Here is a 22,927-nt window from a genome sequence, read left to right as displayed (position 1 = left end):
TATTTTTTGTATATGCATAACATATGGTGTTTTATACGGTAGAAAAATCAACAAAAAGATTGTCATATATGACAAAATGCAAATTTCACAAAGTTAAGATGGTAAGTTGATATAAAAAAAAATTATATAATAATGTAAAAATGAATATAGTTCGAATGACAAAATATAATGTAACCTAATAATAAAACAATAAAGATAAGATAACAACAATGTCAACAACTATTCCAAATAATTGTCCCATTGATTCTCAATAATTTGGTCAAACATGTAGACAGAGAAATCCCATTTCCCCCCACCAACCCTTTACAACAATTACAAGAAGAACCACTCATCTACAAGATCAAGAAAAGGCATTTGGTGAAGAAAGGAGAAAAAGTAGAGGGCATGGATGGGGGGGGGGGGGGGGGGTATGCAAGAAATTGAGTTTTTGTTTCTTAGTGTATTGTCCAACTATAGAAATCTATGTTCCCCAAACAATGCCTCAACCAAAGGTTGTAATAGTGTTTTTGGTGAAAGTAACCAAATGAAAAAAGGATGAAAGGGTTTGAGCCCACATGCCCCATTCTCACCTATGTTATGTCCTTATGTGCATATATAGTTATCCTATCCCCATGTGAAGTGTGGATGTCTTCTTTTGTTATTATCTTTTTATAGTATGAAATATTATTTTAAAAAAAAAGTTTATTTTGATGACTTGTTAGTTAAATTATTTAGTAGCAAGACTCCTCATCTCAAAAAAGAAATTAAAAAAAAAATTATAATAGTAAGTGTATGTTCCACACTGCTCGAATTTACAAGGAACTTTTTACACTGAAAGAAATACGATTTTTCTTTGTAGTTAATCGTCATGATTAAAAGTAAAAGATCTTAATGAATACTAATCAGACACAACTGTGCAACAACGATCAGCCATTGTTTCTACAAACGAGACCAAAAATCCAAAAGATTAGCTACAGGTCATAATCATGATAAATATTTTGGCCATAGGTCAAACATTGACAAATGTTGATTAACCATAGGCAAAATTTAGGCTTTCACATCTGTTTCTTTTGATCATAGTAAATAATATCGATTTGTCGTGATTTTTAAATCGTATTTTTTTTTTTTTTTTTGTGATTTTATCAAGTTATCAACATTTTGTCATAGATTTTTTTTCCCCAAACATTTAGGATTTCACATGGGACTATATTTCATTAACCCTATATATTTATACATATATATATGTAAATATATTTACCAAAATTGAAGGTTTGATTATAGCATCAAAATTTAAATACAACTTTTATAACTCCCATTTATTGGTGATATGTATATTGGTGGGCTTGAAGACCACATCCAACCCATATAGAAGTTCATCCAGCTGCCCATTGTAGACTCTACAATATACTAATTTGATATTTAGATGACTTATGACAAATATAATAATTCAATATTTTAGATTAATTAAGGGGTGGCCACCATATTTTAAGCGTTCGTCAACTTTTTATTAAAACTAAGTTGAAAATATTATTTTTTTTATTTATAATATACTTTTGAACTATTTAAAGTATAAATATTTTTTTACCAATTTCTAGTGTAAAATTATATATATTAAATTATTTTTTCAAAAATTCTAACTTTGACTTTTTTTTTTTTTTTTACTTATGTTTTCAAACACTTGGAATTTAGATTATAGCTAAACAATTTTATTTATAAACTATTCTCACTATAAAAATGGAAACTATTACGAACATCCCTTTAAGATCACCAATTTGAATATGGAAAAGTTTATATTCTGAGATTTTTATTTTAATATTTTTATAATAACTAGAGAGAACTATACATATTTTTTTAAAAATTATACAAACCATCCTTATTTTTTAAAAAATTATATATATACCCCTAAAAATATCATCATCATTGTACAAACTTCCATTACTTTTTGACAATTACAGGTGATTTTGTAATTATGTAAAAAGTAAAGATAATTTATCTAAAAAATTGTAGATCACGGAAGAGTCTCTAATAACTAATACATCACACTTATAGAATTTTCAATGATATTTCTCAAATTTCCTGCCATGGCTGGTTATCATAACATTCATTCAAATGTACTACTTTGAGGTTTCAAGAGAGTCAAGAATGCTTGGACACTGCATTTAACATTTCAAGAATCAAGAAACTTCAATCATACATTGGATTCTTGCAAGAGAAGTACATGTAAGAATTCAGTGAATAAAACAAGTAGTTTTATTATGGAAACAGCAACAACGCTAACAACTACCAAAAAATGCTAAACCTTAGCCAGAACAAGAATAAAGACAACATTAACCTACACACTATGCCTACAATGAAGACAGAAAGAAGGATTAATGTTCCTTCTTGAAACCTCACCCAAATAAGAGAATCCTTGCCTCACTGATTAGTGGTGAGGGAAGGGAAAGACGGGATAGATCGGAGAATCAGCTTCCGGCTGCTTCTCAGGCCAGGAGATGTCTCCATTCTTTGAGGAGGAGAAACCCTCTTCTGGTTAGGAGATGAAGACTTTATGCCTCCAACTGGAGATCCTCCTTGGAGAAACTCGGGCACTTCATCTTCCATAACGCAGTCGAAATGCTTATCGAACTTTGGTGGAGGAGGGAAGAAGCTTGACTTTCCGAACGGCTGGCTGGCTGGAAAACCAGAAGTGGAGCTGATAGAAGGGAAGGAAGAAGATCTAGGTGGTTTTCTCTTGGAGGAGAATGGCTGAACCAATTGCCTGGAAGAAAATCAAGAAGAAACTTGAACTTTTAATATATAGATAAACATGAAATTCACATATTGCAATATAGATAAACATGCCAACTAGAGGGAGAAAAAAATATTAAAATGATCCAATATAAGGGTGTAAACGAGTCGAACTCGACCTTTTTTGGTGAGCTCGAGCTCGAGCTCGATTTGCAGTAGGATGGCTCGAGCTCGACTCTTACATGATGAGCTCGAGCTCTATCTGACGAGTTCGAGCTTGGTAATTTTTTATTTTTTTTTATTATTATTAGATTAAATCATAGGATCGAATCACCAAATATTTACATAAATTTATAAGTAATAAAATAGATTGCATAATGTATACTTGTTATAAATATACTAAAATATAGTATGAAATTTTAATTTATTGTTATAAATATAAACAGTTAGTTTAGTAGTAATATAATTAGTAAAATATACCTAAAAAATTCATACTGAAAACTTAAACATTATAGAAAAGTATCCATTATCTGAAATAATGCAATCGAAATACATAAAATATTCTATAGTTGAGATTAATATATGTTCACAATCTGTAATAAATTTATATGTTTATAAATGTTAGTATTACATTAAGAACATGAGTTAATCGAGCCATCAAAATTCAAATCAAACAGTTAGATATGATCAAACTTACATAAAAATACATTTGGTAAAGTTTTAGACTTATTAGATATACGGATGTCGAGATATGGTACTCAAAACATAAGAGTAATCATTCAAGACAGTGTATCGTTGAACCAGGCCATGTGATTTTAAATCGTAACGTCTAATATGATCTAATGGACACAGTCTTATATATTTAAATTTGGTATGAATCAGGTGCCCGAATTTTAAGATATCGAAATTAGTGTTTAAACTTTTTTATCTCATTATATATATAATAAAATAATAATTAAAATAATTTGTTCAACCATCATTATTATTACTGTTATCATTATTTTTAGATTAATTCATAGAAATTACTAAATTTCGACATAAATTTATAAGTAATAAAATAGATTGCATAATGCATAGTATGTATCTTGATATAAATATAAAACTTAAAAATTGATAAAAAAATCATAAGTGAATTACCTGTCAATTAAAAAAAGTATAACACAATACAAATATATATTAAAATATGACATAAAATTTATCTGTGTCAGATTAAATAATAATTTTAATTATAAAAAGTATTACTAAGTTGTTGATTAAATTTATTTTTGTATAAAGATTAAATATATAATTAAAAGTACCATAATTTACTATTATTCAAAAAAAATATATGAAATTGATTAATAATTATAATATATGGTCAATTTTGAGTATAAATTTGATATAGTTTTGAATATGAAATTAAATATATAAAAATTTTAAAAATAAAAATAAAAAAGCTCGCGAGCCTGATGAACAAAGAGGATTGAGCTTGAGCTCGAGTTGGCTCAACTCGTCTGGCACCCCTAATCCAATATATTATCGAGGGTAATTACACTTAGAGCCCCTTTAAAAATATAAAATTACACTTTCCGCCAAAGAAGTTTTATAATTACACTTACACCCCCTCCCAAAATTTTTCATTTACACCTGACCCTTTCTGTTATGTTTGGACAGAAAATGCTGATGTCCAAAAAAATATGACAATTTCTAATTTTACCACTCATTTAATTTCCCATGTAACACTTTTATACTTATAAGTAGGTATACGTAATATAGAAAGTCAAAAAAGTGAAAATCGTAAATTTATGTATGTTTTTTGCAGATGTTAGCATTTTTCATCTAAACCCTAACGGAAGGGGGTCAGGTGCAAAGGGTGAATTTTACAATTAACATCGACAGCAAGGGGGGTAATCTATATTGTAAAACATGAAATCCTCCAAAATGAAGAGGTTCATTTATAATATGCCCAAACTTTAGGAGTGTGTATGCAATTATCCCTAAAATTTAAGACCGTTTACCTTCCAGTCCTTGAAGGTGTTGCAGGAGGTGCAGAATCCATGCTTTGCTTGAAATCACTCTGGGTCGTTGTTCTCTGGGAATCGCCATCCAGCACGGCCCTCTCGGTCGTATCCAATTCATCTTCCTCGAGTTCATGATCCGTGCCTAATACACCAGAACCTGGTTCAGGATTGCCAAATGTTAAATCATAACAAGTTAAAAGAGATATCGGTCTCAGAAGTACACTCACCATCTTTTCTGCCAAACGCATTTTTACAACCTTCACATCTGCAGTTGATCGAGCATCCAACGCCACCCTTTGAAACACCAAAATTTCGCCATTAGTTGACAAACTAAAAGGAAAGCATGCCAAACATAGAAATAGTGAAAGAAACCTGATAACATTCACAGTATTTCTTCAGGCAACCGGATTTTTTGCAGTTGCATCCTCTTTTATGCCGAGCAGAAGCTGGAGTTTTGCTGAAGTCCTCCTGCAAGAAACGATAACAAATACATATAAGTGCTTGAAATTAATCACTGAGAGAGCAAAGATAAGTCCAGAGTTTGGCTTCTAACCCCTACTTCTGGTCGAGAATCGGAGGCCCTTATCACTTTAGGAGCAAAAGCAAGAGGATTTCTCGACTCAATCTGTTTGCGTGTTGCAAGAACAGTGTCTTCATGAACAGGCTTGTTGAAGCAATCAATACAGGCACATGGCTCCACACAGTAGACACCAGCAGCAAAGCATTCACAGTATCTATATCCACAATAAAATCAACCAAGATTATTATCCCAAGCAATAAGGGACTGTATATGCATTGGCCGATAGGTACTGACATATTGTTTGTTAACTGAACAAGAATTCATGGCACTTAAGAAATGTTTGGATTGTTCTATGAAAGCAAAGGAACAAAAATCAGGCTCTGAAAATCAAATAAAAAAAGCCCAGTTCGGTTAGATCCCAAGAACTCTATATTCTACAAGTATGTGTTGCATATGAATTTGATACCACAGGCAAAATACCGACTCAGAAAGAGTAAGAAATGATCAAACTAGGAGCTTAAATAAAGAGTGCTTAGTTTCACAACTCTTTGCCATAGGCAGCTGTGAAGAACGCAGAACTTACAGTTTCAAACATTTTGATTTTTTGCAGTTACATCTCTTACAAGCTTCAGCCTCCCCACCTTGTTCCAACCTACGCCTGACAATCCAATTTCAAGCCATAAATTGAAAAGAACACTGACAAAACACTAATCTTGTAATTAGTTGGTGCAAAGAAAGAGAAACAAACAGAAATACCTCTTCTTCTTTGGACTACACTGATTGATTTCTTCGTTTGCCATGTATCCAGATTTTTGGCAAGGATCTTCTACAGGGAGACCAACACTTTCAACAGTATCAATTTCTCTTTCCATTAAGTTGTCAGCCAAAATATTGCTGAACAATTCTTGATCAGAAGTTGGATGATGGAAATTGGACGATGAGCTAGGTCCAATCAATAGTCTTCCAGAAGCTGAAGCCTCATGGTTGACAATTTTATAGTCCTTGGGAGTTGCTGCTAGAGCATTTAAATGCAAGCCAATGCCAGGTAAAACACGACATGAAGAATCATTTCCCCTTTTTGTCGGAACTAGTTGCAGGTTGGCAGTAGTATTGCCATCAAATTGTGGCAACACAGAAGAATCGGAACCTGAATTCTCCTCCAAATGCTTTGAGCGCACTCCCGCCATCTCAAAAACCAGACAGCGTCTCCGCATACCGCGGTATAAACCAGAAAGATGCTGCAAGAATAGAGAACAGAAATCAAATTTTGACAAAATATATAGATTCAATCTTTCATGAGATATGTATATTCAATAACATAGAAAAGCATGCTAATTTTTATGTTTGGATGCTTGAAATGATAGCCTTTGTATTAGAGTTCATGAAAACTCAGTTCTAATTTAGAACTATTTCTACTTCCAGGCTGCATTAAAATAACTGAAACACAATTTTTTACCTCATATTCCATCTTTTCACTAGGATCGGTAATTGAAGAACCAGCAATTATGTCATGGCTCTCAGCATCCATTGACTCACGTCCTTCTCCAGGCTGAGTCAACAAGTTTTCAGGTTCACTTCGCCCTCCAACTTGTTCACCAGAGACCACTGGACAAATAGAGTGCATATTCTGCATCGCATTTTTAATACTTCTGTAGAAAGTTGTCGCAGGATCAACTGATTTCTCAAAGGACTCTGTATTATTTGGTGATTCAAGATTTAACAGATCCGAAGTGTCAGAAATCAAACTCTCCCAATCACACGATGCTGCTTCTTTGTGTTGATCGATTTGGCTTACCGCTTCCAAATTTACTTCACCTCCATATAATTGCCTCAGAGAGGTCTTTTCCACCAGAGGAACAAGAGTTGAAGAATTACAAGCATGTTCCTCGACATGTTTGGCTTTGAGACTATCGCGATCATATTGGAAATTTTCAGCAAACTCGCAAGATGGTTCACCAGCCACTTGACCATTTGATGCCCCTGGATCCAGATTTTCCTCCTGTTCATCCAGCTTATTGGTATCCATCTTTCCCTTGTTTCTATCAACTATTACACTCCCATTATCAGAAGAAAACTCGGGTTTCGATGGATCTGAAAGTTGATGCCTGAAAAGAGAAAGCAAAAGAATATTAAACAAGAAAACGGAAATGGCCAGGTAAGAAGATGTAATAATTTAGACAAGTTCTCGGTTGACCTTCGAGGAATTCTAGATTCCCTGAGAGAACCAACATGTGGTGAAGTGAAAACAGATGGAAGGGATGCGAAACTAAGAGGATTGATCGTCTGAGTGATGTGTATGGATTTCACTGGCTGGATAGGGGAAAGGCTGTTGAGAAAGTTAAAGACAGGGGAATCCTGCATGCGAAGACGAAAACGATGGGAGAACAATGTAAGTAGAATACCATACGAAAACCATAACCATAATAACATTGATTTCAAAACAGATGAACCTCAAGCAAATCAACAAGCATTTGTACTACTTTGTTCATTAGAACAAATCCATTTTCACTTGATTGTAAAGAGAAACGATGCACCGCCAGTTCAGACAAAGAAGAAAAATGTCAAGTTAACCAGAGAAGAAAGCACAGAGGCGTGAGTGTGACCATACGAAATGTTATGCTCATGAGTGTTTTCACAAAAGAAAAAAGGAAAAGGAAAGGAAAGGAGGTAGGAACAAGAAAAAGAAAAGAAAAGAGCAAAAGAGAGTCTTATAGAAAAGGTATTAAAGACAGAATTGTGAATGTAAAAGAGGGGTTTAAAACACTAAAGGAGATTCCTATTGGGAAAATTGGAGGCTAATCTACTTTTCCATTTACCAAACTCCAAGAACATGGACAATTAACATGTTATGAATAGCTTGAGAAATATCTCAATTAGACAACAAGAATTAAATGCTCAAGCAACTAAAGAAAATCATTGATAAGAAGATTGTGACGAAAGATGAAGTAACCATGTGAAGAACCTCATCAGGCATGCTAACCATAAAACTGGGTTCCGTTTACGCTGAGCATATTCTTCAAATCCTTAGAGAAAGCAAAATTTTACAAACTAATTGTCACTCACAATCTGAAATACACCATAACTACAGAAAAACCAAGGAGAAAGAATTCAACAAACAATGGAAGATACAGCCCCAAGAAACTTTTTCAATTGACCAAGAAACACAAGATCAATCCAGAATCCATGCTAATGCAGAAGAAGTTTCCAATATCTCGTAGTTCCACGACTTATGCAGAAAATCAAGGAAAACAAAATGGAGGATTGATAAATGCCAAAATCTGGAAATGATGCAAGTAACAAAATCATTTCCACTGGAGTCCAAGAAACTAAGAACAGCATAATTGGTTTTCAGTAGCCTTTATACCAAAACAAAGAAAGATCACATTGCCATGAGACCCCAAAAGAAGAAGAAAAAAGAACCTCAAAAGTTATATAATTTTTTCGTACTTATCGTCCAATTTCTCTCCAGTAATCAAGGAAACAATTCAAGAACAATTAAACAGAAATTCCAGAAACTGAACAAACTTTGTGGGAATTAACTCATATTCCATAGACCAAACATCAGAAATCCAAGATCAAATACCCACTAAACCCAAAATACAGGGGGGAAAGGATGAACATTCTTCTGGAGAATTAACTATAACACCACACACATTCAAGATTAATCAAGAAGGCTAATAACACATCCTTCAACAAAAATCACTAGAAACCCACTTCTCAGACCATCTACAGCACTCAAAACGAACAATTCAGCATTAATTCAGAACAAAAAACCAAAAAAATCACAGACCCCAGAAAGCCATTACAAAAGAAGTCATCTAAAATCAATAAAGATGCATACTTTGTGTGCAAAAAAACCAAATCAAACCTCAAATTTGCTAACAGATGCTGTGATCTGGTTATTCTTGACTCTCTCTGGTGTATCCATCACGTCCATCTCTTCCTCACTACTCTCCTCCCTCATATCTATGTATCTCTCCACCTTTTCTATATCCTTCTGTCTCCCACACACACTCACACACACAAAAGAAACACTTTTCTATTCCTTCTGTAACAAAAGGGGTCAAATAGAAGTGGATGGAATTCAAGAGAAGCGGGAAATGGAGTGAAGAAGAGTGTGGAGTGAGTGAGAGTGAGTGAGAGTGCAATGAGGAAAAAGAATGGATTTTTCTCAAGAAAAAAGAGACCCCACCACCAAAAAAGAAAAAGAAAAACACACAACACACAGTTGCTGCTGTGGTGTTGTATTGTGGGTGAAGTTATATGCAAAGCAACAAGGGAACAGAATTGCAAGAAAAGGGCTGGTTGGTTCTTGGGAGGGAAAACACAGACAGTAACGTAAACTCTGGAAATCTCAATTATACATTATTACCCCAAATGTCCTTCCCTTTGACACCAAATTCTTTTATTGCCTTTTCTTTATTATTATTATTTTTTTCTTCGGTAATGGATTTGTCAACTGAAAATCAATTCAGTTCCATAATTTCTATTTCTTAATCAGATTTTTCAGTTACGAATTTTTATGCGGGTTTTTTGTGAAACGGGTAGAGTTTTTATCCAGATTATATATAGGATAATTATATTTACATCTTAACTTATGATTTATTTATAAAAATTATCTTTTTTTTTATAATTACAGTAATGGTGACGGCAAAAAAATAGAGGTAATTTATGTAATGATATTGATACTTTTGTGAAGTCCATGTATAATTTTTCAAAAAAGATACAAATAGTTTGTATAAATAATATTGATATTTTTTATGATGTATGTGTAATTTTTCAAAATCATGAGTGACTTATATAAATAAATTATAAAAATGAGGTATAAATGTAATTATAATATACATCTTGTGTTTATTATGGAATAATTTTCATTTAATAAAATTATTGGTTACTCATTCATTGACTTCAATATTAGTAAATTTTGTTTTAATGCCCTTATCTTACTATTTATAGAACTTTTCTTTTCTTTTTTTGTTGGTTTAGAGGGTACAATTGACACATATTTTTTTTAATTAAATTGTATAATTATTTTGAATTATAATTTAAAAATGAGAATGTATGCCATACTCATATTGGTGGGAAAAATCATATTTTTTGTCCCGTATATTAGATTTTTTTTCAATTTAATCATATTTACTATGATTTTTCTCATATTACACATTACATAAATTGAATTTTTTTTTAATTTTAATTCTCACCTACATTTTTCATCCTATAATTAACGAATTCGTTAACAGTCTCACCCACACTTTTTCGTTTATATAAGTTCTTTTATTTTGCAGCTAATTACTAACTTTTTTGTCATATATTTTCACTAATACAAAAGTATTATAAAAATAATTTTCATATTTTACATTATAGTATGATCAATAAAATATATGAAAAGCTACATTGTCTGTCTGGGCTGTAATCAAAATACACCTCTTTTATTGTGAATTGTTAAATTAAAATATAATATTTTTTTATAGTAATTTCACCCCTAATTTGTGGTTTATTTACGCAAATAATTCATGTCTTTTTGAAAAATTATAAATTCACCCATCAAAAACGTTAACACATTTACAAAAGTCCTTCAATTTTTTTTAAAAAATTACATATACACTCCTAAAAAAGTTAATGTCATATACAAATTATCCATGCCTTTTGATTGTCATGGGTGATTTTTACAATTACATAAAAGATATGAATAATTTATGTAAATAAACTGTAAATTATGAGGTATAAATATAATTATCTCTATTCGTCTAAAATTAAAATGTGAATATTATTACATGTAATATAATAATTTATATCAAGATACTTAACCTTATCAAATATATCAATAATTTAATATAGAATAAAGCAGAAAAACTACAAAGCTATTATATAAGTAGACCAACAAGACCCTTTGTCTAACTATTTTTTTTTAAAAAATTCAAAATTACACTTTCGACCAAAGAAGCTTTCAATTATAATTACACTCATCTAAAAATTCACTGTTTACACCTGACATTCTTTCCTTAGTGCTTGGACGAAAAATGCTAACGTTACCAAGAAAATTATATAAACTTTTAGTTTTACCCCTTATTTAACATTCTTGTATAATAAATCTTGTGCTTACACGGTGAAAATGTACTGATGTTAACCTCACACTCTATATGTATTATACTTAATCTCTTTATAAGTACAAAAGTATACATAAAAATATTAAATGAAGGGCAAAAGTGTAAATTTATATAAATTTTTTTTGCTAATGTCAGTATTTTTCGTCCAACTCTTAATAAAATAATTTTTTTTTAAAAAAAGTGCAATTTTATGTTTTTAGAGAGGTATAAATGTAATTAACTCACACAAATTATTGCAAACAATGGAGACATCACTGGCGAATATATAACATCAGATTCTAGCGGATAGAATTGGAAGACAGCCACAGGATTAATATTTTTGGCGCGCAGGGGAATTTAAAAGGGTGGGGGCATGATGAGGGTGTAGTGCCGGCAAATGGTCCCCCCCGCACCTAATCATCTTGGAGAATTTCTTTTAATGCATCCCCAAACTTCCCGTGATAATTCAATTTATTGTTCCCCAAGTAATTATTGTGGACAACATTCACCACAACTGCCACATTTATTTTTGTTTCACTTTTATTGAACTGCTTCCAAAATAAAAATGTAAATTTCTAAAAATACCAACGTCACAAATATTAAATGTGGACCAGTAATTATGATTATATAATTGTTTTGATTCAATGTATTTTATTGGATAATTGCACTCCCGTTTTTTAAGTTTGGTATAGTTATATGTAAATTCCCTGAAATTTGAAAAATTACATTTAACATTCCTAAGATCTGCTTCTGTCTAACAAATAATTCAATTTGTTAATCAAATTCGCAAAATTTGTTGATATTAATAAAAAGAATCAGGAAAAAGAATCTATATTTACCCCCATCGGGTATTGCTGACTTATTTTAGGTCAATTAAATAATTTTTTTATGATCAAATTACCCTCATACGTCTTCATGCGTTAATGCATGTGATGAGGTATATCTTCACTATAATAAGGGTAGTTTAGTTTGAAAAAAATTATTTGACCTGTAATAAGTCAACGATGGTAAATTTCAATTTTCATCAATTTTTTTTGTTAATATATGCATATTCAGAGAATTTTGACTAACTGGGGTCTTATTTGTTGGACGGAAACAAACTACATGGGTACTAGATGTAATTTTTCAAACTATAAAAAATTAACATGTAATTACACCAAACCTCAGGAAAGATAATGTAATTATCCATTATTTCATTTCACATGTTTAACTCGTATAAATAACATCGTTTGGTATATCCAGACTTCAAATGTATGAAACTTGGAGCATTGTAAGCATCATTCCTCCCATACCTATCTCTATAGATCTTGACGTTAGAATATGTGATCGTCAAATTAATAGTTGGTTCGTTGCAAGTTGTTTGAACAGTCTTTTTCAATAACAATGTTGATTAATAATACTTGTTTCTTGACCAACTGCATCTACTAGATTTTTTTTGGATAATTATATTTGCATCCCCTAATCTCTGATATATTAACACAAATCATTCTTACTTTTTGAAAAATTACATATACACTAATCACAAACATCAAGATTATTTACACAATTGATCAATCCCTGCTTTCTGAAAAATTACACATACACCTCCCAGAAATGTTAATAACATTACATAAACTACTCTTATTTTTTGACTGTTAGGGTGAAATATGTAACCACACAAAAGATAAGGGTAGTTTTTGTAAATAGACTATAGATCAGAAATTGTAAATGTAAGTATCCCTTTTATTTTTTGGGTAGACAAAATGAAAAAGAAGAGTTAAAACCCCCACAAATCTACCAGAAAAGACTGTATCGAGAACCAAAATCTAATCACGTGGGAATCAACACAAGGGTCATGCCTTATGTTTAGCTACTGCAAACGTTTTGCCAATGTTCGAAGACATATCATGTATGTGATAATGTTTGACCTTAACAACTAGATTACACAGCTCGATGGTATATTTATTTGATATTTTGATTATATTCATGTGTTTTACTCGTTTGATGTTGTCATGATTAAATTATCAAATTCTTTTAAAATGGATAGCTCTAAATTATAAATAATTCTAAATTCTTTCACTCTCATTTATAATTATATTTTATGAAATACTAATATATTTTAAATTTTTCTGATACAGACTCATTTAAAATTATTTTTTCAAATTCTAACATAAAATTTAAATCCAAACCCAATATGAAGGACTACTATATTAACAATATTTCTTGTTTGACAAGTGTTTGTTTTTTTAAATTACACATCAATTATATATGATATACGTCATATCTGATCAATCTTGATTTTAACTAAAATTTTCTCAAAATTGAATTCACATACCAAATCAATTGTTCATAGCCAAAAATAAATCAAATCCCATGTCTAAATTATCTAATTTATTAAGGTAGCATAATCTTAAGGTATCACATTAAATTTGGACACATGAAAAGATAAGAAAAATTAAACACAAAATGACATGGATTGATGGGACTTGGGCAGGTCACATTGAAGTCCTATACCTCAATTTTTGATCAATTGATGAGACATCTTGACATGTAGCCCCATCATTTGTTTTTTTTTTTTATAAATTACATTAAACTCTTTTAATATTTAATCTATTTATAAATATTCTTTTATATTTAAAAAAATCAATATTTTATGATATTTCGTAAAATTATGTGATCTTTAAACGAAAGATTTAAAATTATTGACTTTATCCTTGTTATAAGTATATTTTAAAAAAAACTATTTTTTTAAAAGAATTCAAACAATGTGGATGAAAAAATTTGAAATAAACTGATAAAAAAAATTATCCATTTAATCAATAAAAAACTCTAAAAGAATTTAAAAAAAATTATATTCATAGTCCACAAGAGCATTTTTTATTAAGTTACAATAAAAAAATGGATAAAAACCAAATAAAGACTAATAAATTGGGTTAGTTGTTGGACGACTGTTAAAATCAGGATCTATTGGTAATTTTTATGAGAGCTTATTGTAAATTGTGACAATGATAGATACTTATAATTATGTCAAATCTCATGAGAACTCATTGTAAATTACCTTTTTTGTTTGTTTGTTATTTTTTCCTTAAATTGCACTAATTAAATATTTAAAAATGTGTTGAACCAATTGTATTATAAATATTATATACAATTCGAAAAAAGTGATTGATCACATAGCAAATGTATGATACTTATTATATAATTAATTCGATCTAACCAAATACAATTTGAATAATATTTTTTTCTCGAGTAACTTGCAGCTACATTTTTTACAGTTCCAACGACTAGAAAAAAAAAATTATTATGCCTACATTTTTAATAGCTATAGATTAAAAAAGTCGTGACAAATACCTTTTATTAATCATAGTGATTAGATAAACCGATACAAAAAAAAAAAGAAAAAAGAAAGAAAACTTATCCACTAGAAAAAATATTTTTTGCCATGATTATAAGTCATGATAAATATCTCAAACGCGATAGCAAAAATCATGACCAACAATCTTTGTATGACCGTAATTAATAATTATTTATTAACTATGATAAATAATCATAGTTAAATGTTATAATTATTTTAATGAATCGAAGCAATTATTACTAAAAAAAACAGATTATGCGAATTATATATCTCGTCGGCTAGGAATATTCTTTTTTTTTTTTTAATGAGTATCTTAAAATGAATATTCACTTGCTCATGACATGCACATATATAAATTAAGAATATAATAAAAATTAAAATAAAAATAAAAGTAGTAGATTTGGGAATATCTATGTCTACCAACTTTTGATTTTTGCTTTACCCTTTTTCACTTTGTCAAAGTCTTCTAGTATGAATAAGATGGTCTGATGGTGTGCCTTTATTTTTTTTTTTTTTTAAATATATAAATATTTTAAAATCAATCAATATATTATTACAATATTTAGTACGCAACATATCATTTTTTTAATCAATCAATAATTTTAAAATAAATAAATACTTCATTAAAAATAGACTAAAATATTTATTATACGTAAATTTCAAACTCACGACCTTTTAATTATGAAATCTGATTCTCATCACTCATAACAAAGAATCATTTGTTGCCCCTTTGGACAAAACCCTAATATCATACCTTAAAATTCTGTCTCCCATTAATGTATATATATATATGAAATTCTTACACATTCTCTGAGTACAACATGAAGCTCATATGATAATGTTCAACACGTGTGCTCCAGCACGAGACAAATAATTGGTCTGTTTGTAATAATTTTTATTTTTTAAATAAAAATAATTTATAAAACAAGTTGTGAGTTCAGTCAAAGTGCAAGTCGAAAGTATTGGAGTATATATATTTAGGGAAAAAGATTAATACTTACGATTTTACATATAAGATGAAAAAGTGGTCGGAGAAACTTATGATTTTGGGCGTGAACGAGATGAGTCTAAGCAGTTTAATAGTAATAAATTATGAATAAAAATTTTATTTCCAACAAAAAGCTGATATGGCAAACGCACTCTGTCATTTTCTATTTTCATTACAAGAAATCAATCTCCATTTAAATATTACGAGGGATCTGCGTATTTTTAAGTGGATCGATCTGATTTAGTTGTTACGTCTTAATAAAATTTTCATATTGTTATTATGATCGTGTGACCTTATTTGATTTTCGACATTATAAGTCAAAGTGTTTAATTTTTAATTATTAAATGATTACCTCATTAAAAAATTTTAAGCTGTTAGATAAAAAAAATATTTAATATTAATATTTTAACATGCACGTGCAAATCCTATACGTGAAATTATTTTTTCATAATCGGGTGTCAATGAGATTTAACTCAAGACTTCTTTCTTTGTCCCGACTCCAGTACCATATTAGACGACCACTTCATCTAAAAATTTTAATTGTTAGAGAAAAAATAATTATTTAATATTAATATCTAAACACATCAACGTCCTTTGATCGAATAAATTTAAGATAAGAAGGCAGTATTTATAATTTTTCATCAAATTAAATTATTTTTTTTCTTAGTGCATGGGGTTGCTCAACACTTGTACCATATTTGATTGGGGCAAAAGAATTATGTCAGAAAATAAATATAAATTAAAAGTAGGTAAATTCTTTATTCCAAAAGTCAAGATATATTCTCTGCCCTTGGATTATTTATAATCAACCACACCATTACTTTAACCATGATCTGATCTACAACTCAACCTCTGCAGTCCACACACACTTTTTGTCAACACTTCAATTTAATTAAACACATTGTACTTCACTAATTAATTAAATAAATTAGAGTTGATATAATTTTATTTAAAGTCTTATGGATCCACAGTTGTTTTTTGTGCATATTTTAATTATATTTACTTTTATTAATTTTATTTAATTAAGTGCAATAGAAGAAAATAAAAGGAATAACTTATCCAACAAATAAAATATACCAATTTTAAACATACACTAGTCGTATGTGACACATAGGATGCAATCGTATATTTTAAAAAAATAAAAAAATTAAATATTATTTACTAAAATTCTTTGTTGTGGAAAATAAAATAATATAAAAATCATTATGATAAAATAAATTCATTTTGAAAGAGAATATTTACAGCTACGAAGAAAGAAAAAAACATATTAACCAAAAATAATAAAGATAAAGATATGTATTATTTATACTTATCATATGATAGTTGATCTGTGATGAATTACGTCCAAAATGGAAATTTTCAATTTTAAGCAAATATTAAATTTAGGCACAACTTGGGCTCGCGATTGTATAGTTGATTATGAAATAATTAATTTTAAAAGTGATTACGATGTTCGAATTCGTAATTTCATAAATGGCGCATATGCAAATTGTAGCTGAGTTTGAAATTAAATTCATTTTTTAGGTTAACAAAGGTATAATAAAATTATTTCATGAGCATAATGGGTGTAGAGTGGCAACCTCGTATTTTCAGAAACCCTAACCAATTATTACAGCAGTATGTAGTACGAAACTCCTTAAATACAAACGATTATTGCAAAGCTTCATAAAGAATGAATAATATAGAAATAAAGAAAGAATAACTCAATATATAGAAACAGGCTCAGATCTGCTAGATCCAGTAAAGAATACGATCACCAATTACTCTTTTCACTATCAATCGACCCATGGTTGCACCACCACAGTGAATACCACAAAGTCCCGATCACACAGAGATCTCACAAACTCACAGTCACGAAGACCAAAAGAAAGTTCATCCAGAACTTTGAAGGCTAAGGAGAAAAGGAATCAATATTGTTGTGTATTTCAGTCGAAGGGAAGAACCCCTTATAAAGGAGTAAACAGATGGCATAAGAGGAAGGTCTTGGTGACTTTACCTAAAGCCATCACATTGGCTAAGGAAAGTCACCATGTTTTCCGGTGAAGAAGAAAGGAAGACGAATCTCATAGATTCACATAGAAGAGGGAAGAGAGAGAGAGAGAGAGAGAGGTCCAGTGATAAGAGAGAAGAGAGAAGTGAACATTAGGTTTAGGGTTAAGAAATAAGTAGCAAGAATCCGAATCAGGTCGGGGCAAGGTGGGTTGGTGGTTGGGCCGTCCATGTGGCTCGGGTGTGGCCTTAACCAAGTGGACCTTTTAATAAGTTATTGGACCATATTTCACAAAAATGGGTAATTTAAATTTTAAAAAAAATAATTATGGTGGGATTAGGAAAATAATTAAATGTTTTTTTAACGGCAATTAAATGCCCCGTCCCTTCCTCCTTTGGTCGACGAAGCTTCTTCTACCCTAGCTAATGAGTATGGCGTTCAGTGTCACTAGAAATCTGCTATCATGGCCTCAATTTCATATAAATAGTCTGACAGTCTGAAGCACGACATGACATACGTGGAAATAGACTGCAATACTGTTTCTATTAATACTCTCGTCCTACCTGCGGACAATAGTTTAGTATTCCACCCCTATATACGACATCAAATTCGATCCTTGACATGCACCTATCTACACTATTTACTAAAGCTCATCCACTTGAAATGTGTTCGTCGTAATATTGATTGATTAAAATACCTTTAAATTATATTTATTTGTTAAACAAAATTATATTTTTTTAATCAACTTACTTCTAATTTTTTATGCAGTTCACGAAATTTTAAATAATTATATTTTATTAATAAACTATTCTTTTATATTTTTATTTAAATAAACAAATAAAATAAAATTTTAAATTATACACAAATATCGAACGTGCTTCTAGCACTAATTTGTATAATTAATTTTGGATTGCTTGCCAAATTCGAAGCCCATTGCACATCACATCTCCAAAAATTATCTCAAATAGGAAGCACTTTTATTGGATAATCATGTTGCCTTTTGAGACCAAGTACTACTACTTTTGTTGATATATTGAATGGGTCCCATAATTATCAAGAATAGGATTATTGCTTAATTAGGGATAATGGAAAACACCAATCATAGATACACTAAAAGGGTCCAACCCCAAGAAGATCATACAATAAAATAATATTCTCTACCATTATTCTTTAAATTTAATTATGAATACCTTTTTTATATTATTCCTTTTGTGATTTTGACTCTTATTTTATATTTTTTCTCAAATAAAATAATTCGAAGAGTTGACGTAGTAGTTAAAATCCTACTATATTTATATGTGTGGGATCGATCTATTTGCGACAAATTTTATGTTTATACTTTATTGTTTGTAAAATTTTCTCGAACCAGCAAATTTAGAGAAGGTTAATTCGAACTCAATCATAGTGTTTGGTTTCATTTTGGCTCATTTTGGGGTAAATATTTGTCTTGATTTGTTTGAAATTTTTTATTGTGTTTTGAGATGTTTTAAAACAATGCCTTATTTATTTTTGGTTCAAATAAATCTATACTAATTATATTATTTCTTTGATTACTTTTACTCTTATTCTATATTTTTTCTCAGATAAAATAATTCTAAGAGTTGACGCAGTAGTGTAAAGTCCTATTGTACTTATGCGTGTGGGGTCGATCTATCTAGTGACAAGTTTTGTGTTTAAATTTTATTGTTTGTAAAATTTTCTCAAACCAGCAAATTTACAACAATGAACAATGAGAGAAGATTAATTCGAACTCAATGAGCTTTGACGGAATGATAATCAAAAGGTTATGATGGGAACATTTTAATATCCAAACTCTTTTTGATAATTTCTAAAAACGTTTTATAAGAGTTTAAAAGGTTATAAGATATCGTAAAATACATTTGATAAAATTTTGAAAAAAAAAGTATACAAAATTTAAAATAAATTGTTAGAAATTTATAAGTTTTTTAGGATAACATAAAAAATTTGTAATTCTTTTTTAATAATCAATTGCAATTACATCAAAGATATTAATTATCAACAATCAACATATCATTCATCAACATCAAATATTTATAACTAACACAACTACTATTATAGTAGTTAACAACTAATATTAAAGTAAACCAACACTTATACATTGGTGGGATCTGAACATATGACCTTATGATCATTCATAGAGTCTCAACATTTTCAATGTGTTCTGTTTAGATTGGTTTATAGGTCGACATTACTAACATTTTGTGAGCTTTGTAATTCTATCAATACCCAAATACTTTAGGGATAATTACATCATTCTCTTCTAAGGGTTCGTTTGCTGCAAGTGACATGAAAAGGGAAGAGCGAAAAGAATATAGTTTTCCTTCAAATTGTTTGGCATGGTTAGAAGGGGAGTAAATTTCAAATACTTTCACTTGTTTGATACAAAAAAACAGATTGAGAAGAAAATATTATTTTCTGTAATTTTACTGAATATCCATTCTCTTCATTTTGTTTAAAAAATATTCAAGTTAATATTATACGAATATAATTTTAGTACATAAAAAATTTAAAAACCTTATTAATAAAAATATTTATCAAACAAGATTAATAAACATATTCATTGTTGACTTCGATCCAGTATTTTTTCAGCGATTTTGTTAAATTTTTTCTGGCGATTATGTATGGTATTATCAGTGGAAAGGAGAAAAGAATTGGAGAAAAATTATATATATATATATATATATGGGCAATTGAGTAAATAAAATATGTATATTTTTTGTCTTTTTAGCCTTATAATTTTACTTTTTCGATTAATTTCGAAAGAAAATAAAATTGAACTCGGAAGGAGTTCATATATATCGAATTTTACTTCCCCTCCAACTCTTACCAAACTATCTCTTGTACATTCTTTACTTCCGCTCCTCTTATACTCCTACTTTTTACCCCAACCAAACATATACTCTATGATTTTGGTGTAATTGTACCTAAATTCCATGTGGTTTGAAATATTACATTTAATACCTCTTATATTCTTCTAACAAAATGGATCTCCATTATTAAAAAATCATTAAATTTGATGACATTAAAAAAAAATTAATGAAAATTCATACGTATCCCTAATTAACTTATTACTGACTTATTGCAAGTCAAATATTTCATTTTCTGACCAATTATCCTTATACATCTTTCCATGCTAATGCATTTGAGGTGATATGTTTTCGCTCTTGTAAGGATAGTTTGATCAAATAAATATTTGTTTGACCTGTAATAAGTAAAATTAAGTCAATCAGGAATAAATAGATATTTTCGTTTAATATTTTTGCTAATACCAAACAAATTCGATAAATTTCAAAAGAATTTATTTATTAGATAAAAATAGAGGATAAGAATACACAATATAACTTTCAAATCGAAAAAGCTATATATATAAATATATAAAACTTTAAAAAGAACGATGTTATTATTCTAATATTTTAATAATTTTTATATTTTAGAATAAAATATAACATCTTGTAAACATAATCACATGTCCAATATTAAATATTGACTCCAGAAGGCATTAAAATAAAACAAATTAAATTACAAAATCTAACATAATTGTGCCTAATCAAATTATTTCCCGGGTTTGAAGATCAGGATCCTAAGTTCTAACAACCCGGTCAAAGACCCGTCTGATATCTAGCCACCCACCACTTCACTACTTCCATATTTTTAGGGCTTTTTTCTTTTCTTTTCTTTTCTTTTTTTTTTTTGGAAGTGGAGAATTTTCCATTAATTTTATTTTCTTGTCATTTTCAACGTTGTATAAATAGTTGCTGTAGATGGGTTCTCTGACACAGTGCTTAAATATACACCGATATACATACACCTAAACTTGTATGTATACTTGTCCTCTGCAACGGCTACTTGGTTTACAGGATCATTTTTCTTTATTTATGGTGTTTTGAGTGTTTCTGGGCTTTTGTTTAGTGGGGGTTCAGTTGTTGAGAAAAGGGCCAAAAAAAAAAAAAGGAAAAGAAAATAAACCCAGAAGAAAATGAACTACCAGAATGACAAGTGAGTTTCTTGAATCTGAATTTGTTTATTTTCTCTTTTGAAAAAATGGGTTGGGTTTTGTTTGTTGATCTTGTATTATTTGTTTGTGGAGTTAGTACTTTGAATGTTGTGCTTTTCTTGACGATGAAAACTTTTGGTGGGTTATGAAAAATTGGAAAATGCTTGGCTTTATTTTGTGTTATATTTTGTGGGTTTGCTTTTTCATTCTGCTGCAATCATTTGAGAAAATTGATATGACTCTGTGGATTTTGATTTGCTTTTTTTCTCTTTTGGGATCTGTTCTTTTAGATGTTGTATTTGTTCATTGCTAAATGTATGTGAAGGATCTGTTGTAGCAAGAATTTTGATGCTGGAGATTTCTTAGTTGTTAATATTTGCTTGGAACTTTACTCATTATGTGTGTTTTATGTAATTTGGAAACAAGTTTTTACTAATTTATCTGCTGAATGATGTACATTGAGGTTATTCATCATGCAAATGGAGGACCTTTGCTGTTGTTGATTTTTTTTACTTTGAAAAATCATTGTTGAAACTGCATATTGATTTTTAAATTTTTGTTTGTTCACGTCTCCTTGTGTGTGTAAATTCATCTTCTTGAATTGGCAACAGTGACATGTGGGAGTGGCAAGGTCAGGATTATTGTCTTGAGGATGACACAAGTATAGGAGGTGAGTCTTATACTTGTCGACTGATTATGTTTGTTCGATTGATGGATTGATTTTTAACTTGTCTTACTATGGTGGACAGAAATGTCTAAGTCCCTGTTGAATGGAGTGAACCAAAATGTAGACCATATGTCTTATTTGTTTGATGGAGAAGCTACCCCCGTCAAGGCTTGTGGAGACTTGGCTTACCACGTTACCAACAATGGTAGAATGTTAATCTCTTATGCATATAGTATCACTTTCTCTGCCCGTATTTGCAGTTTACTTTGTTTTGTAGTTTTCTCAAATGGTTTCAATATCTATTTTCCTATGACTTACCGTTGGGATGCATAGATGTATCTTTATTCATCTAGGAAATTCGTGGTTTTGAATCTGTTGATGTTGCTCGTATATGTGAACACTCACATGATAATCCACTATTCTTACACTTATAATCCTTATGCTATTTGTGCACATTCTTGGTACAAGAAGCTTCACCATATCCCGAATCGCAGAATTGACAAGTCAAAATTAAACATTTAGAGTGAATGATGAATCTGCATAAATGCTTCATATCCTATAAAACTACAAAAGAGTATATTCTAAGACAAATGCAGCTCACATGCATTTTCTTAAACGAAA

The 22,927-nt window shown here is 30.0% G+C and overlaps 2 protein-coding genes across 7 annotated transcripts in view; one reads left to right on the top strand and one right to left on the bottom strand.

Moving 5' to 3' along the window:
- On the bottom strand, positions 2,116 to 9,539 carry LOC105158397 (protein tesmin/TSO1-like CXC 2). Of its 5 annotated transcripts, none has more exons than XM_011075148.2 (10): positions 9,095 to 9,539; positions 7,421 to 7,581; positions 6,683 to 7,331; positions 5,983 to 6,464; positions 5,810 to 5,884; positions 5,260 to 5,440; positions 5,079 to 5,174; positions 4,934 to 5,000; positions 4,704 to 4,848; positions 2,116 to 2,737 (listed from the first exon to the last, which is right to left on the bottom strand). In XM_011075148.2, the coding sequence occupies exons 1-10, from the start codon at positions 9,188 to 9,190 to the stop codon at positions 2,395 to 2,397; spliced, it is 2,295 nt and encodes a 764-aa protein (XP_011073450.1). In that variant the 5' UTR covers positions 9,191 to 9,539; the 3' UTR covers positions 2,116 to 2,394. The 5 variants fall into 5 exon arrangements, with proteins under 5 accessions (XP_011073450.1, XP_011073449.1, XP_011073448.1 ...); XM_011075147.2 differs by having other exon boundaries at positions 4,704 to 4,863; positions 5,266 to 5,440; XM_011075146.2 differs by having other exon boundaries at positions 4,704 to 4,863; positions 9,095 to 9,538.
- The window catches only part of LOC105158396 (protein XRI1), a gene marked incomplete in the record, with an annotated part of 3,680 nt that continues 2,098 nt past the window's right edge, over positions 21,346 to 22,927 (top strand). Inside the window, 3 exon segments of one of the 2 annotated variants that reach the window (XM_011075145.2) lie at positions 21,346 to 21,641; positions 22,251 to 22,309; positions 22,389 to 22,511. In XM_011075145.2, coding sequence (XP_011073447.1) covers positions 21,622 to 21,641; positions 22,251 to 22,309; positions 22,389 to 22,511 — 202 coding nt within the window. 2 annotated transcript variants of the gene reach the window in all.

The sequence above is a fragment of the Sesamum indicum genome, linkage group LG3 (genome assembly GCF_000512975.1).
Source record: "Sesamum indicum cultivar Zhongzhi No. 13 linkage group LG3, S_indicum_v1.0, whole genome shotgun sequence".
In the NCBI taxonomy this organism is placed as follows: domain Eukaryota; kingdom Viridiplantae; phylum Streptophyta; class Magnoliopsida; order Lamiales; family Pedaliaceae; genus Sesamum; species Sesamum indicum.
The sequence above is the reverse complement of the archived record's forward strand: the minus strand, read 5'-3'. Positions and strand labels throughout refer to the sequence as shown.